This window comes from Staurois parvus, unplaced genomic scaffold (assembly GCF_062004578.1).
Source record: "Staurois parvus isolate SC_StPar_1 unplaced genomic scaffold, SC_StPar_1.0 ptg000089l, whole genome shotgun sequence".
NCBI lineage: Eukaryota > Metazoa > Chordata > Amphibia > Anura > Ranidae > Staurois > Staurois parvus.
In genome coordinates, this window is record NW_028317885.1 from 1,565,365 (window position 1) to 1,583,947 (window position 18,583).

Here is an 18,583-nt window from a genome sequence, read left to right on the forward strand (position 1 = left end):
GCAATGCCCCATCATTGGTTTTCATGGGAGGAATAATGCTCCATTTTTGGTATCAGTGGGAGGAATAGTGCCTCATCATTGGTGTCAGTGGAAGAAACAGTGCCCCATTGTTGGTATTGGCGCAAGGAATAGTGCCCCATAGTTTGCATCAGTGGGAAGAATGGTACCCCATCATTGGTATCTGTAAGAAAAATAGTGCCCCATCATTCCTGTCAGTGGGAGGAATATTGAACCATCACTGGATTCAGTGGGAGGAATAGTGCTCCATCATTAGTGTCGGTGGAAAGAATAGTGCCCCATTGTTGGTATCAGTGGAAGGAATTGTGCCCCATCATTTGTATCAGTGGAAGAAGTAGTGCTCCATCATTGGTATCAGTGGTAGGAATAGTGCCCCATCATTGGTGTCAGTGGTAGGAATAGTGCCCCATCATTGGTATCAGTGGTAGGAATAGTGCCCCATTGTTGGTATTAATGGAAGGAATAGTGCCCCATTGTTTGCATCAGTGGGAGGAATGGTGCCCCATCATTGGTGTCAGCGGGAGGAATATTGCCCCATTGGTGGCATCGTTGGTGGAAATGGTGCCCCATTATTGGTGTCAGCAGGAGGAATGATGCCTCATCATTGGTATCAGTGGAAGGAATATTGCCCCAAGGGTCAGAAAAAGACAAGCAAGGAGCTGCATCTAGCCCCTGGGCTGCAGTTTGGAGACCGCTGATCTATATGATGTTTTAAAGGTGGACCACTACTTTTTCTCAGCCCGTGAGTATGATGTAGGTCCAGACCACTTTAGATGTACAGTTGCCAATTCTACAGTGTACACTTAATTAAGAATGAATCATTCACTCTTTTAATTGTATTTTGTTCTTTTACAGACAGTCTATGATCAGTGGTTTATTACACTTTTCAATATTGTATATACATCACTTCCTGTCCTAGCCATGGGGCTGTTTGATCAGGTATGATATTATATAACCTAAAATGGACCTGTGCTTCTATCCAAGAGCAGACAACAAAAGATGTCTGCTGTACCTTTATTAGCTGGAAATTTCTCCTTTGTGCCTTTCTTTGATCTACTGTCATTTTTATTCTGGGACCCAACTATCCCTGAATTGTTTGGCTAAACTCCACTAACTACCATCCCTCCAGTCCAGTGATCGTTCTCTTGCTGGCTACTGAAGAGATTGCATTGGAAAGTGAAAAAGCTGTGAAGAATTAGATGTAACCAAGCAGAACCAATTTAAAGTGTTACTAAACCCACAACAGTAAAATCAGTCTGTATATGCAGTAAATCATGCTTGTTATACTCACTGGGGATCCTAAGGGGTTAATCTTCCACATTGTGCAAAAAAGCTGTTTTCCTGTCTTCTCTGATCCTCCCCTTTTACTGTGCCCAATTCATCTGCCATAGTTAGAACAGCACTGGCAAGTCTGCACATGCTCTGATGTGTTTTTTTTTGGGGAGGGTGCATGTGATCGGCACAGGGCCAATCAGCACTGTCCAAACAGAGGGTCAGGGCTCATGCAGCCTCATAGGACAGTCAGAGGAGAATGAAAACTCCTACAAGACTAACCAGTGCTCAGCCAGACACTGATAGAAGTCACAAGACTGCTATATGCTGCTGATGAGAAAAGGTATTTAGCAGTTTATATTTACTAAAATAATTGCATTTCCATGTAGTATGTACTGTGAAAGACTGGATATAGTGAATGCAGGGTCCTGGGTTTAGTAACACTTTAAGATAAAACAAAAAAAACAAAAAAACTTAAGCTTTTACACATCACATTATTATTTTGAGCAAAAAGTGCCTCTTAATTTCAATGCATAAAAACGTGCTTTATATAAGTTTCTTGTTTCCAGTAAGTGACACCGTCTGGTAGACTTGCAGCATTAGAAGATCAACAGGGCACAAACAGAACATAGGGCTTGCATATGGAAATAAGACTACTCATATTAAGCTGATATTTAAAGCTTGAAGGAGACAGTAGCTTCAATTAACTATTTTGACCTTTATCCTTCCTTTTGAACTTACTCATTAGAATGAGATGTATTAAAAAAACTTCTGTACTGCAATAGAAAAATCCTTCAGGGTGAGCTTAGATATTGCAGGAATGTTAGCAAAATTACTGTAGCCATCAATATTTTGCACAATAAATACCATGAGGGAGGGTCAGAATTACATATTTGGTCCTAAAGCTGCATGGACTATTGCAGAACTGGTATGCCTAAAGTGCATCTATGGTCAACACATAAAATCACACATTCATTTCCAGATTTAGTTTGTATTATATCTAACCTATGTCTATTAATATAAAAGATTTTGAAAAATGCCACACATTTACTACCTTGAATTCTGTGGCACGTATTCACTATGCCCTGTGAATATGCACTGCTGTGTCACACATTTCTCAGAGCCTGCCTTCTGAACTACAGAGACGGTGAGAGAAGGACAGAAATCAGTACAAGAATCACAGCACATCATCACTAATTGCAGGCAGTAAGGTTCCATGGGATGTGTAGTAAGTAAATCAAAGGAATTTTCAGAGGGGAAGCTGCAGAGCATGCAGGGAATCCAGGAAGCTATGGAAAGAGACGGCCAGCAGACAGGCAGAACTCACCACATGAAAGAAGAGTTTTCAAGTAAACATATTGAATTGTCAAAAATAACTATTGTTTGTATTGCTATTACAATGCTGATGTTATAAAATGAAAGTGTGACTGTAGAAATCCATTACACGTGTGGACTAAAAAACCTGAACTTTTTTTACATTTTTTTAAAAACTTTCAGTGAAAACAGCCCCCTAAATCATGAGGAACAGGAAAAAAAATATAGAATTGCTTTATTAGTTTTACTGCTCTGGGACCTTTAGTTTACATCTGTGCAAAGATATGTAGGAGAGGAAATGAGGCAGTTACAGGTGCAGGAAGAGTGTAAGGATTTTACCGTGCTGATACAAGAAATTTGACTTTTATTTGGCAGTTACAAAACCACCATAAATAGTATCAGATTCAAATGTTTTAGTTTTAGTAGCAGTAAATAAAACAAAAAAATACTTGCATGACAGTTATGTATGTTTTATCAATAAAAAAACAAGTTTAAAAGAATTCTGATGAATTGTCTTGAGCAGAATGTGTTTACCTTGGTAATACTGTTTATTGTGAATCTCTTTGTAGGATGTGAATGAACAAAACTGTATGGACTACACTAAACTCTATGAGCCTGGTCAGCTGAATCTACTATTCAACAAGCGGAGATTTTTTATATGTGTGTTACATGGGATTTACACCTCTTTTGCCCTGTTCTTTATACCTTTTGGTGCATTTTTTAATACAGCTGGAGAGGATGGAAAACACATAGCAGACTATCAGTCTTTTGCTGTCACTGTTGCTACAAGCCTAGTAATAGTGGTCAGCGTCCAGGTAATGTCTTTTGTATTTATACTTTTTGTAAAATCAGATCAAATAGGTCCTGCCACTTAAAATCCTTCATAGCCTTTCCTCCTGGTCTCTAGTGCAGATCTGTGTTCCATGTATGAAGATCTGCAGTGAAGACCCTGCATCTGTGTTTGGTTAAATGGTAGCTGTCACTAGAGCGAGCGCCTGTATATTCCTGTAACAACTAGCAGGAGCAGAGGTACTCAAACTGTAGATGAGAAGTTTCCATTTCTATGAGATTTTTTAGATTCCATGTCCCCTCTACCCAAAGTGAGTGCTTGTACAACATTTTATAATACTCTAAAGGATGGGTTCACGTTTGGGAACATATTACATGTTCTACTGTTTCACATGTTCCACAGCCTCTGCCCGACCCACCGCCTCTGGTGACAGCAAGCTGGGGATCTTCTCCCCAACCTCACTGTCACAATATAAAAAAATATGTGGGTGTGCTGGGCTCTGCCCACCCAGCCATGTCATATACTCACAGAGAACAGTGAATGGGAAGAACTACAAGAACTGACAACTTTTGTGTCTGTCAACATTTAGTTCTCAATAAACTACCAGGGTGCTGTTGAGCTCTCCAGGTAGTTAATTTTTGTTCCTGTCATCATGTAACTCCTTGCTCGTAGGAGTCCTGCATTGCACTCTCAATCTGCTGATCATGGATGCTATGCTTTGCAGGCTCTTAGTAAAAAAAAAAAAAAAAATTTTTTTTTTAACCTGAAAAAGATGTACATTTATTATTTTTTACAAAGGTGAACTTATCCTTTAAGCTTATGTTATATTATATATATATATATATTTAAAGCTCATCTCAAGGCAGAACTGAAAAGTCCTCCTGCCTCTCATTCCTTTTTTTTTTTTTAATGAAATACCTGGTGAACAATTCTATACCTTGACGGCACCATTTTCAAGTGTGGGGGATCAGTAATCTGTCACTGTAAATGTGCTTGCAACAGTCAGTCCCTGCTCGTCTCCTTGTACTGACATCATCACAGAAGTCTGTGTTCTAGATTCTAAGAAGACCCTGGCAATAAAGAGTCAATAGAAAGTGTCCAGGTCATGAAGGAAGTGACATGGGGATCCAAAGAAGGGCCCGGCCTTCTGTGCATGGAAGATTCGAAACAGAAATTTCATATTGTGAACCTATACCAACTTCAGCGTCTCCGCTCTGGCATTTGTCCCCCATTTGTGCAGGTCAGGCTTGGAGTCCTCCCTGACTCCATATAATCCACAGAACAAGGAGAGAAATCTCAGCCACAGCACACCATGCAAGCCCAGTGTGTAATAGGTGATAGCAGCCTCAACCCAGCTCCATCCATTCTACGTTCCTCCTGACATGTTTCACCCTGCCCACGGCATATCAAAAATTTATTACTGAGAGTTTTTTTGTTGCAGATTGGCCTGGACACCAGCTACTGGACCGCTATTAATCATTTCTTTATCTGGGGCAGCCTCGCTGTGTACTTTTCTATCTTATTTGCCATGCACGGAGATGGGATCTTTGATATTTTCCCAAGTCACTTTCCATTTGTGGGTAAGTATACTTTTTGTTTTTGTATTTTTTCATTACCTTAACCGCTTGCCTGCCGCCCTATATCATAAATACTACTACAAGGCGGCAGGGCTGTGGAAAATCACGTGTTTATACATGATTTGCATCTTCAAGCAGGGGGCGTGTGCGCTGCCCTACCTGCGCCACCATTGGCGGCTACAAATGTCAATCATCGGGTTGCAGCCGGAGATTCCCCACCGGCATCCGCTGATCGATGAGTAACAGTGGCAGGGGAGAAACCTGTGTGTAAACAACACAGGTCTCTCTCCTACCAGCAGTAACATGCTGCTGTGTATGTCTCTGCACAACAGAGAAATACACAGCAGCATGTTTCCCAAGTAAAACACACACAGCACATTATGTTAAACAGCACACAGTTAACCCTTTGATTGTCCCATATGTTAACCCCTTCCTGCCCAGTGTCGTCATTACAGTATCAGTGTTTTTTATTAGCGTCATTGGGGTGTCAGTGGCAGACAGTCGTCCCCCCCCAGTATCAAAATGCCCACCGCAGTCCCGCTATAAGTCACTGATCGCCATTACTAGTATATTAAGAAAAAAAATTCCAGCATTCATACCACCATTTGCAGACGCTATACCTTTCATGTAAGCCAATTAATTTACATGTATTGGGATTTGTTTAGCAAAGACATAGCAGAATGCATTTTGGCCTAAATTTATGATGAAATTTGAGTTTATACATTTTTTTACTGGATATGTTTTATAGCAAAACCTCAAAAATATTTTTTTTTTCTTCAAAATTGGCGCTTTTTTTTTTTTTATAGCTCAAAAAATTAAAAATGCACAGGTGATCAAATACCACCAAAAGAAAGCTCTATTTGTGGGGGAAAAGGGACATAAATTTCATTTATGTACAGCGTTGCATGACTGCGAAATTATCAGTTTAATAACGCAATGCCGTATTGCAAAAAATGGCCTGGTCAGGAAGGGGGGTAAATCCTCTAGAGGGCAAGTGGTTAATCTTAAAATTTACAAGCACACTTTCCAGTATAACTTGATAGCAAATAAAAACATTATATCACTGAGAAATAGCATAAATCAGGCAGGTGTTTACAATAATTTGACAAGAAAAGTTTTGACGTATGACTAGTTTTAAAGTAAGCAGCTTGTAATAACACTGTACATGTGCATCAGTCCAAACTTATTCCAAGTCATTACATGTTGCTCCTCTGTTTGTGGCTGTTTTCTTGCATCCACGTCAATTTCATTGACAACAAAAAGCATTTTTTTGTTGTTTTTCTTTGACATTGACTTTGCTGTTTCTTGTAAAGTTACAAAGTTTTATTTAGTTGCAAGCCTATGCATCTGCAAGCTTAACAAAACTGAAGTAGTACATGTTCAACAGGAAGAATCTTACATGCAGATACATTCTGGTAAGCAAATATTATACATTTATGGACATTCAGTTTTTACAACTAAATAAAAAAATACCTTGCAGCTGCCAGTGAATACAAATAAATTAGCAGCAGCTTAACTGTGATAGAATCTCTATTTAAATAGTCAAATCTACAAAATATAATACACGTTTTAATGAAAAATATGTAAAATAATAAATAAAATGTAACAAGTATTTTTTTATAAAGAGGTTACTGTTTATAATAAAAAAATAAAAAAAATGGAACTAGTTGTAGCAAGTATAAATATTTTTCAAAAATGTTTTTTTATTTATGCATTCAAAGTTGATACTTGCTGTTGTTTTACTGATGAGAGAAAAAACAATTGTTACTTCTTTTAATTTAACAGGAAATGCCAGAAATTCTTTAAGTCAGAAAAGTGTTTGGCTTGTGATATTCCTGACCACTGTGATTTGTGTCATGCCTGTGCTGACTTACCGATTCTTGAAAGTGGATTTGAGTCCTACACTAAGTGATAAGGTAATGCAGCAAGGATGTGTTCTACAAAAATCTGATGATCTATTTGAGCTGCAGGTTTACTGCTTAAGTGCTAGGACCCTAACGGTAACATAGAAGAAATGTTTGGGATTACCTTGTATTGTATGTTCTCTATCTGGACAAAACTAAAGAATGACACATTTTTCACTTGGGGTCCCAGACCAAATGAATACCTGCAGAATATGCCTATTTACAAAATAAATGCATTTTTTATAAAGAGGAATGGCTTTATTCGGGTCCCATAACTGCAGTGCTGTGATGGTTGAGGTGGATTGTAGTTGTTTTTTAAGCATAAAAGCTGCCAAACACTTGTGGTCCCAAAGCAGAGTTGCTCATCTTGTCGCTGCTTACACTGTATTCTTTGTGGAATTGCTCACAATCTGAAAAACATGTATTATCAATGGTCGACAAGTGAGAAATAGTGCTCTAAAGGAATAGCACATTACCAATTGGAGATCCCAAAACAGTGGCACATTGACACTGAGGGTTCTAGAACAAAGGCGCCATGACTGCTAGGGTTTAATATAATGATACTCGAATGCTTGAGTTCCCAGCTGAAAGGAAATTAAGTATAACTGGTATCCACAGCAGATCTTTTACCAATGACATTGTCTTTTGTGTAAATTGGTATATATTTTGCTGTTTGGATTTATGCCAGGGAAAACAAAAATCCTGTCATGCAGTGCACTGCACCTGCTTGATCCTGTCCCTACTGACTGTCTCCTGCTCGATCCCTGGCTTGTCCTGACTACCCTCCTGCCTGGTCATATGATTTGATCTCCTGTTGCTGAACTTTGGCTTGACCTGACTATTCTCTGTCTGCTCCTCTGGTACCTCGCTGCCCGCACGTTACCGACCTGGCCCGCCTGACTATGCTATACCCCACGGTCTCCCATCCATCCCGCACGGATCCATTCCCTGCTGCCAGGCCTGCCAGCCTCTTCACGTCAGGCTCTATTCCTTGCATACCTCTGACGGTATCCTCTACCATAGCCGGACGTACTCAGGGGTCGCGACCTGGTCTCAGTCTGCTCCAAGTCCATCCCCACCATCAGGGGCCCTGGTGAACAAGCAGATTGGGACTTAGACTCCGCGCCCTGAGAAACCCCACGCTGTGGGCAGCTAGAGATACCGCCAGGCGGTGGCTGACAAGCAGTTTCTACTTCTCAGATAAGTTCCCACTGACACCCTTGATCTTTAGCTATCTGTAATGAGCTAATTCTTCCCAATGACACAAGTATAAGGAGCATTCACAGTGAATACACTGTAATGTGAGTTGTAGATATAGTCATTTTTAGCAGGGGTTCCTTGAGACCGGAAAGTTATTTCAAGGGTTCCCCTGTGTTGAAAAGATTGAGAAAGGCTGCCCTAGACAATAACAAGCATTTTAACCTTGCATCCACAGCAAGGGATGATTTTTGTTTTCCCTAGAGTTCAGATTTAAATAAAGACCAAATATTGCAAGGGTTCTAGCAATCTTTGTTTCAGGCTCCTACATGCTCCCATTTTAGGAACATTACAAACACTTCAGTGAATTAACTAAGCTTCCTGTACCATTATAATAGCACAGAAAACTGTCTGGAGTGGTGTGCGCCACATTAACTAAGCAGATAGACCTGTTTCAGGTCTATCTGCACTATTTTCTGTTTCAGAGTGAAATAGAAACTAGCACAGGATTCTGCGCCTAATTTAGAGAGGGAATTAGGCAGTTTTCCTTATAAAACGCTGCTGTAGCTCCCTTCTAGCTTGGAGTTGGCATATGGGGATGTGAGCTGTCAGCAGGCAGATCACATCCCTCTCTCTGCCTGTGCACTGAATACATTACATGAGCAGACCTTTTGGGTTAACAACCCTCCTCCCTGTTCTGAACTGAGTGAGGGCAGAGAGATCGGAGCATGCTGCTCCATCTCTCCTGTTCTCTGTGCCGTGTCTGTTACAGCCATGGCAGAACAGAGAACTGATCGCTCCTAATTAGCAATGGGGCTTGTGTCCCTTTTGTTAATTAGGAGCAGCCTCTGCCCCATATTTTATGTTTGCATTATGCTTGCATCACTCTTTGTTAAATCCTCCTTCCATTTATTATGAACTGCAAAAAAGTTCATAGTGAAAAATTATTTCAGGACAACAAGGCCAACAACGTGCATGCCATTTAATGTAGCAAATGTGTTTATTTTTCTCACTGATGACCCTTCTGCCTAATAGAGGTAGGGAGACATTTATCGGAGAGTTTTGGTAATTGGAGGAATACTAATGCTGTAATTAGGGTTTTAACTTACTATTGGCAACCTAGAAACACACTTACAAAAATGAACTAATATATATACAACCACCCTAAAGAATTCGTAGTTTATTTTTAATATCTCTTGTCCCCCTGTACCTAGCTTTAGACAGCACATCTTTCTATGTGCTAAGACTAGCTGCCTGACCAGGCAGGACACCTCCCTCACCCCACATCTCTCTGACCATGCAGCATCATGAATAACAAATTAGCTTGGATTGGTAACGCTTGCCTCCAGCTTCAAGTGCTTGCCTGAGACAAATGCCATTGCTAGGAATGCAGGGGGAAGTGGGGCATGGCACCTAAACTATGCTCCGCTTGTATACACCAGAACACAGCACAGCTAACAGCCTCTGTGTGTTGTGCTCTACCCCTATACCATGTACCAGGGGAGTAGTCCAGTCCTACCTGCCAGCCACCAACTATTTTAGGAAGAGAAACTAGATTAGTAGTTGGCTTTTGTTGTGGTCTTGTGTTTTTGTGAACTTCTCTCCAGTGTGCCACCATTCAAAATAACACAGGGTACCAATTAGTACTCTAGTTTCTCTTCCAAAGAATACTTTGCAACAGGGTCTGGGCACAGTCTTTCCTTCAGTATAAAGAAGTATTTTCAGTACATAGATATCAGAGAGGTAAAGCAGAAGAGTCACAGGACTGCAAGGTTAGATGTCAGAGCTGCGGAATGCAGAGGGGACGATGACTTTAGTGCTGGCTCTAGCTCTCCCAAAGGAACACCCATAAATGTGGTTTCAGCTTGGGATGGCGCTACATTTTTTTTCAATTTCTGATGATCGTTGTTCTTTAAGGCCGCATTCACACCTGTGCATTCTATTAGCATTTTAGATGCAGTGCATTAAAAACAGTCCTGCGTGCTGTGTCTTTGATGTGGTTTCAACAAAATGCACGTCCTATAGAGTTCAATGGAAACACAACTAAAATGTATGTAAAATGTTCTTAAAACGCAGCGCACCAAATAAATCTACTGTACAGATGTGAATTGGTCCTAAAATCGAAGGTTGGGCAAGCCTACACAATGTGGGTAGTTTTGAACTGCGAAGATTTAATAAATTTTTTTTGTTTACTTTAAGGTTCGATATTTGCAGCAGGCTAAGAAGAAGCGGAAACCCCTGGCAAACCGTATGCGTAGGGTACACAGAACTAGTTCCAGGAGATCAGGTTATGCTTTCGCTCACCAAGAAGGCTATGGTGAACTTATTACATCTGGTAAAAATATGCGTTTAAATGTACCCCAATCCTCTTCAAGCTTAGCACGAACAATGCTGAGCAGCACAAGCTGGATAGAAAACTTACGAAAGAAAACTGCAGAGAATTTTAATAGCTTCAGCAGTGACAAATCCACAAAACTATGAAGCTTGGATCATTACTTTTTTTTAACCTTTAGCTGTGGCCATATTTTTGCACTGTATTTCTCAACACCAAAGGAGATCATTTATGTCTTCTGAAAGTGATTCATCTTGAATTGGCAAAGTCCTGGAAGGTAAAATCATTTGACAACATCATTATGCTGTTTATGAATAGAATTTCTTCACAAGCACCCCTACCTTTCTGAAAATTGCTGAAGAGTCCGTGTAACTGAACATTGGTGGAACACCATACTGTGATAAAGAACAATAACACAGCACTGTAGACTTGTTGCTTCTGACCAACAGCTGTTTAGACAAAGTTTTTACTGAATGTCCCAGGCATTTGGGTTATGCTCATATATGCATCACAATATTTTGGATTTTTTTTACGTTTGTAAATGTACACTAATGGTACACTTTTAGCTGGATTTTTTTTTCTTTTGTAAAATCAATGTTATACGTTTTATTCCAAGTATTGAGCATACTCCAGAGAAGTATCTTAAATGTTTCAGATCTAAGATGTTTTTCTTATACTTTTCTGGATGCAAGGAGGTGATATTCTTCTTCTCTCAATCCATAATGCTGCTACAAATGGTTTTCACAGAAAAATTTATTTCTATGAAAGCTGACTCCTCAGTTTATAGCCGACAAAGGAGGATTTCCCTAGAAACAGAAGATTTATGTATTTTCTGTAGCTTTACTGCCTATTCATATGTAAAATAGATATCCCTTTAGAGAGCAATATATATCTTCAGTATGGCCAGTGCTTAGTGTGCACTTAAATATAAAAGTATACATTTCAGATTTGTTCCAGGTAGGACGAAAAACATTCCTTATAATACAGGATGAATGTCTATTTTACATTTCAGCCTTCTCAGCATTATGAATGTGAAAACAGGTGCCGTAAATACATTAGGTGTTGTAGTGGCTTAGATTGAGCTGGAATTTTGTACAATTAAGGATTTAATGGCCCTTCCTCTATGTTGATGTCTATTCCTTCTTAGGGGAGAGGACTTACATAGACACCAATGATCTCAGTGAAATAACAGAACTTATCTGCTCAGCCTTTGGTCAAAGATGGATATTTGATAGTGGCCAAATAAGCAGTGCATGTATTTCTTCCTCCTGTTCCTTCTTGACAACTCTTTTTGACTGGTATGCATTAAGACGGTGATTCAGATACTGCATAGCAATCAATAGTTTATGTGAAGCCCTCTACCCCTCCTCCATTTTGAGAGTTAAAATGGAATGGAAGAGGGATGAAAGAGGTATGTGTACATAACCTCTCATGGTTCAACTATTTTTACATGATGTAAGATAAAACAAAGATCTTGAACCTCTTGGCTTGAATTTTGTTCTAATAGCTCAATGTAGTTTCAGCTTGACCTTATCTGTACTGGATTACCTGTGAATTTGTACCAATGAAACCATGTACTCAGGGGACATATCCATTTATACAATTTTACAGTTCTGTATGAACTTTCCATTATATCTGACAACTACATCACCAGCCTTACAACTAGGCAATATAAGAATTTGTAGTAGACTATTGTAATCTTCAACATGTAAGCATGGTTGAGATGTGAATCTCAATGTTACTAATTATACTTAGAGCTGTAGGTTTATCCCTTATCTAACCACCCATATGAAAAAGTGCATACCATTTATGGATTACCTGCACACATTATGAATAGCGTAGACATCACCTGATTCTGTAGGCATATGCCCCAATACTCATTGTAGCACTGCTTTCAGGATGTCATTACCACAGACAGCACTGAGGAAGTTTCAGTTCCCATGCTGCTTTCTTTGTAATATAGAATAAATTGCAAGCCCTGTGGTGACCTCCTAATTGCTACCACACGTTAATGGAAGCCAGAGTTGCTGGAGTCACCAAAAGATACCAGTGGGCGATTTGGCATGACAGTATATAGCCAAAATGTAAATATCTGTCTTGAGTGAACTGATTCTTTAAAAATAATAAAAGAGGAAAATTCCTATCTAGCGTTGAACCATTTCCATTAATGCCATGTTCTTCACGTTTGCATTTTGTTCCTTTACTCAACTGTGCTCTCTTGAGCCCTCTCTTGGATCCTGTTCTCAGGCAGACTACATATGTATTCAGGATGCTCTAGAAGCAGAATAATTATCCTTCTCATAGTACATCCCACTTAGGAAACGTGGGATCACGGAGTAACATTATCGTCAGGCATTTAGCTACAACAGCGGCAAAAGCTCATCCTGCAAGACACCAAAGTAATTATCTTTCCAGACAGATCTCCAAATCGTAACTTGCTATGCTTTGTTTATTTGCATACTAGCAAGAGGGTGTTGTCTTTCACTTTTTCACCCTAAGATTGTTAACCATCTGCTCCAGCTATGCACAAACACCTGGATCTGCAATGTATTTGGGCAAGAACTGACTCTGAATGGTCCAGTTCATATAAAACAAAGTAACTGATTATTCTTATGTTGTGCTACGTCAAACCACATCTTTTTATTGCTTGCAATGTTTGGTTGCTAGACGACAGCTGAAAAATCCTTATTATGCTGGGAAACAAATAAGCTTTATTACGTTGAACAGTTTGTACTGTCTTTGACTTGTTTGCTTATTGTCTTTATTCTGTTTTAATGTTTGGAAAACTCAATCCTGATAAGGTATGCTATGTTTTGTACTTACAGAAGCAAAAATGCTATTTATGAGGTATAAATATATGTATACAGTAAATATATATTTAGAATTGTCAAGCTTTATTATTTTGGGTACTTGTATAGATTAGTTTAGATTTCTATAAATTGTACGGCTTTTGTTTTGTGCAATAGAGACATTTACAAATCTGTCTGCGCGCATGATGTCATACCAAAGAGTTTGCGCTCTTTTGTAATATAATAAGGTTTACATATGTACATAGTGTTCCATAATTTATTCAAGCTCTTTATATACAAAATATTTTCTATAAATATACAGTTTCTAAGTAGTCCTATGCATTCTGTGTTTTTTGTTTTTTTTAAATAAAAAATTATGTTTAAAGTAAAGCTGTCATGAAAGAAATATGGTATCTGACATGGCTGACTTCAGAAGTTACTAGCCCACTGGCTAAGTTCCGGGTCAATGGCTTACTAACTTGGAGCAAGGGTACAGCCAGTGAAGTTACTAGTTCTGATCTGTTCCAGGTAGTTTTACATTAAGGAATCTGCATTCTAAGACCCAAGGGATTTGTCTCACAAGCTTTTACATAGTAATTTCTGTTACCCTGATGTGTAACCTTGTTATTTTGTGATCTCTGTTTAGGTATCCAGAGTTCAGCTTTATGTTTTGTAATACAGTATACCAATTAAAATATATACCTCTACTTCATGGTATAAATAGAGCCAAAACCACAGTACAAAGCCTAAAAGAAAATTGCACTCATTCCGATTTACCAATCACTATGAAAGGAGGCCTCAGTAACCATTGTGAATGTGTGGGAAGGGGTCAGCAAGCTCAATCAATACCCCAATTTTGCCTGATGGAAAAAGCCCAGCATTCAGACAAAGGGAGCAGTGAAACCTGCTGCAGTCAAATTTCATGCCGGTTCCGGAGTGATAAGTCATATAACGCTTGATTATCACGAAGTGATTAGCTCAAATCATAGAAATACAATGTCAGCAGTTGACTCCAACATATTGTATGTACACTATTTTGCCAAAAGTTTTAGGACACCCCTCCAAATTATTGGATTCTGGTGTTCCAATCACCTCCATTGCCACAGGTGTATAAATTCAAGCACCTAGGCATGCAGACTGCTTCAACAAACATTTGTGAAAGAATGGGTCGTTCTAAGGAGCTTCATGAATTCAAGCTTGGTACTAAGATAGGTTGCCACCTGTGCAATACGTCCATCCATGACATTTCATTGCTACTAAATATTCCACGGTCAACTGTTCGTGGTATTATAAGAAAATGGAAGCAACTGGGAACAACAGCAACTTAGCCATGAAGTGGTAGGCCACGTAAACTGACAAATGCGCTTCTGGAAGAATGGTCAAACATTCCCATAGAAACACTACTAAACCTTGTGGACAGCCTTCCCAGAAGAGTTGAAGCTGTTGTAGCTGCAAAGGGTGCGCCAACCCAATATTGAACCCTACGAACTAAGACTGGGATGCCGTTAAGGTTCATGTGCGTGTAAAGGCAGGCGTTCCAATACTTTTGAGAAAATATAATGTATATTAGCAGTGACTCAGGGGAATGTGAATAAAAAAATGAGAATGCTTCATATAGTGTAAAATCAATGGTATACAATATTCATTAAAAACAATGCTACTCATGTATAAAAGCATAGACAGCGCTGTGCAAATCAAACTCTCGAAGGGGATACGCAGACTGCTTTCAGATCCTATAATACATGAAGTTGTCACAAGCATGGGCTCAGCCCTACATATTTCATCAAAAATGTCCTTTTCCAGGGCTTAAAGTGACATTAATGGCTTGTTTTGTTTTTTCTTTAAATAAACCTCTCAAACTTACCTGCTCTGTGCAATGGTTTTGCACAGAGCAACATGATGCTCCTCTTCTTGGGTCCCCTGCAGGTGCTCCACGCCCCTCCTTCCTGCCTAGTGCCCCCATAGCAAGCAGCTTGCTATGAGGGCACCCAAGCAGGCTCACTCCCAAGCTACTGCTGTGTGTGTTCATTCACACACAGCACGGCTCATCCCTGCCCCCACTCTCTCCTCGTTCACCCACTGACTGTGATTGACCATAGCGGGAGCCACTGCTGTCTCAGCCAATGAGGAGGGAGAGCCAAGGCTCTCATGCACATCGCTGGATCTAGATGTGGTTCAGGTAAGTTTTAGAGGGGGCCGCTGCACACAGAAGGTTTTTTACCTTCATGCATAAAATGCATGAAGGTAAAAAACCTTGAGCCTTTACAACCACTTTAAGCTTGTCTGCTTTTTATATGACCATTGATTTTACACTATGTGGAGCATCCTCATTTTTCCATGTGCCCCTGAGTGGCTGCTGAAATATACACTGTGTGCTCAATTATTAGGCAAGTTGTATTTTTGAAGATTAATTTCATTACTGAGCAACTACAGTGCTCCTGGTCAATACAAAATGTTAATAAACTTCAAATCTGAATAGTTAAAGTAAAAGTGAGGTTTTGGCCTGTTTGGGAGAATATCTATGTGTGCACAATTATCGGTCAACTATTAGTGTGCAAAATTATTATGCTTATATTTATTATTATAACTAAATGAAAATGAACATTTTCCCATCTCACTTGTTTATTTTCATCTAAAGTGAGAATAATAAACAATTCAAAATGTTTAAATAAACATTTCTGACATTTAAAAAATAATCAGTGACCAACATAGCCACCCTTCTTTTCAATAACAGTCATAAGCCTTCCATTCAAGGAATCTGTCAGTTTCTTGATCTGTTGACGAACAAATTTTAGTGCAGAAGCAACGACAGCCTCCCAGACACTGTTCAGAGAGGTGAACTGTTTTCCTTCACTGTAAGTCTCCAATTTAATAAGGGCCCACAAGTTCTCAGTAGGGTTTAGGTCAGGTGAGGAAGGGGGCCATGTCATTATTATTTCATCTTTAAGGCATTTACTGGCTAGCCACACAGTGGAATACTTTTGATGCTTGTGATGGAGCATTGTCCTGAATAAATAACTCGGAATTCTTGAAAGATGCAGACTTTTTCCTGTAATGCTGCTTAAAGAAAGTGTCTTCTAACAACTGGTAGTAGGTTTGGGAGTTGATTTTGAGTCCATCTTCAACCTAAAAAGGTCCAACTAGCTCATCTTTAATAATACCAGCCAACACCAGTACCCCACCTCCACTTTTCTGATGTCTAAGTTGAAGTGGAGCTCTGTGCATATTAACAATCCAGCCATGGGCCCATCCATCTGGTCCGTCAAGAATCACTCTTATCTCATCAGTCCATAAAACCTTTGAAAAATCTGTCTTCAGATATTTCTTGGCCCAGTCTTGACGTTTCAACTCAACTTCTGGGCACTCCAGGTGAGTTGCAGTTCTGGATAATGACAGCACTGGAGGACAGTGGGTTCTTGGCAGCTTCACGTTTGATTTTTCTCAAATATTTGGCAGTTAATTTGTGGGGGGGTTTTTCTCAACACATTTCTTGCAACCCTGTTACTATTTGCAACAAAACATTTGATGGTTCTATGATCACGCCCCAATATCTTAGCAATTTCAAGAGCGCTGCAATGCTCTGAAATACTTTTTAAATTTTTTTACTTTTCAGAGTTACCGTATTTTTCGCACCATAAGACGCACTTTTTTCCCCCCAAAAAAAGGGGGGAAAATGTCAGTGCGTCTTATGGAGCGAATATGGAGCGGCCGGTCCGGTATTTCCACTGCCGCCGTGTCAGAATACCGGGCCGGCCGCTCAGCTCTACAGCGGGACCTTATAGAGATGACTGCTGACCTTTGGGGAGGGGGGGGAGCGGGTACCTGAATTTGACAGGTACCCACTCCCACTTCCGTGGAGTTGTTCTTTCATCTTACCCGTTCCTCTATCCAGCGGCGCGGTCTTCCCGGCTTCTGAAGTGTGGGCATGACAGCCGGGTGCCAAGTGCGCATGCGCAGGAAGCGGTGTTTTTTGTGAATGGTAAGGCGGCACCTGGGACACATGACAGATCCCAGAAGCCGCCGGACCAATCACAAAGCGCAAGTGCTTCTCGCTCATGCGCACTGGGCACCCGGCTGTCATGCCGAGCGCCATTACAGAAGCCGGGAAGACAGCGCGCGGCTGGATAGAGGAACAGGTAAGATGAAAGAACAACTCCACGGAAGTGGGAGCGGGTATCTGTCAAATTCAGGTACCTGCCCCCCCCTCCCCAAAGGTCAGCAGTCATCCCCTGTACTATCCACAGTCTCTGGTCATCCCTGTGCTGTCCGCAGTCTCTGGTCATCCCTGTACTGTGTCCGCAGTCTCTGGTCATCCCTGTACTGTGTCCTCAGTCTCTGGTCATCCCTGTACTGTGTCCGCAGTCTCTGGTCATCCCTGTACTGTGTCCGCAGTCTCTGGTCATCCCTGTACTGTGTCCGCAGTCTCTGGTCATCCCCTGTACTGTGTCCGCAGTCTCTAGTCATCCCCTGTACTGTGTCCGCAGTCTCTGGTCATCCCCTGTACTGTGTCCGCAGTCTCTGGTCATCCCCTGCACTGTGTCCTCAGTCTCTGGTCATCCCTGTACTGTGTCCGCAGTCTCTGGTCATCCCCTGCACTGTGTCCGCAGTCTCTGGTCATCGCCTGCACTGTGTCCGCAGTCTCTGGACATCTCCTGTACTATGTCTGCAGTCTCTGGTCATCCCCTGTACTGTGTCCGCAGTCTCTGGTCATCCCCTGTACTGTGTCCGCAGTCACTGGTCATCTCCTGTACTGTGTCCGCAGTCTCTGGTCATCTCCTGTACTGTGGCCGCAGTCTCTGGTCATCTCCTGTACTGTGTCCGCAGTCTCTGGTCATCTCCTGTACTGTGTCCGCAGTCACTGGTCATCTCCTGTACTGTGTCCGCAGTCTCTGGTCATCTCCTGTACTGTGGCCGCAGTCTCTGGTCATCTCCTGTACTGTGTCCGCAGTCTCTGGTCATCTCCTGTACTATGTCTGCAGTCCATTAGTTCAGAATTTTTTTTTCCTGTTTTCTGCCTCTAAAACCTAGGTGCGTCTTATGGTCAGGTGCGTCTTATGGAGCGAAAAATACGGTAGTTAATTCTCTTTTTTGCCTGAGGATAAGAAGCTGCCTAATAATGCACACCTTGATATAGGGTGTTGATCTCCTTAGGCCACACCCTCCCTCATTACACAAATACATATCACCTGATATGCTTAAATCCAATAAGCATTCAAGTTTATACAGCTTGGAGCTGAACAATATGCATAAAAATGATTTGGTCAAAATACTCACTTGCCTAATAATTGTGCACACAGTGTATATAGTGGAGTGAAGTGGTAACATAATATTTACAGGATTTGAGCCAATCACTTATAAGCATTATTTGACTTTTGACTTTGAGGGTCATA

The 18,583-nt window shown here is 40.7% G+C and overlaps 1 protein-coding gene across 2 annotated transcripts in view; it reads left to right on the forward strand.

Moving 5' to 3' along the window:
* Positions 1-13,525, forward strand: part of ATP8B4 (ATPase phospholipid transporting 8B4 (putative)) — a 393,898-nt gene extending 380,373 nt beyond the window's left edge. For both annotated transcript variants that reach the window (XM_089670310.1, XM_089670311.1), the window contains 5 exons: positions 874-957; positions 3,174-3,419; positions 4,836-4,974; positions 6,757-6,887; positions 10,272-13,525. In XM_089670310.1, the coding sequence (XP_089526436.1) occupies positions 874-957; positions 3,174-3,419; positions 4,836-4,974; positions 6,757-6,887; positions 10,272-10,553 (882 nt within the window). In that variant the 3' untranslated portion in view covers positions 10,554-13,525. The remainder of the gene's footprint in view (positions 1-873; positions 958-3,173; positions 3,420-4,835; positions 4,975-6,756; positions 6,888-10,271) is intronic.
* Positions 13,526-18,583: the final 5,058 nt, after the last annotated feature.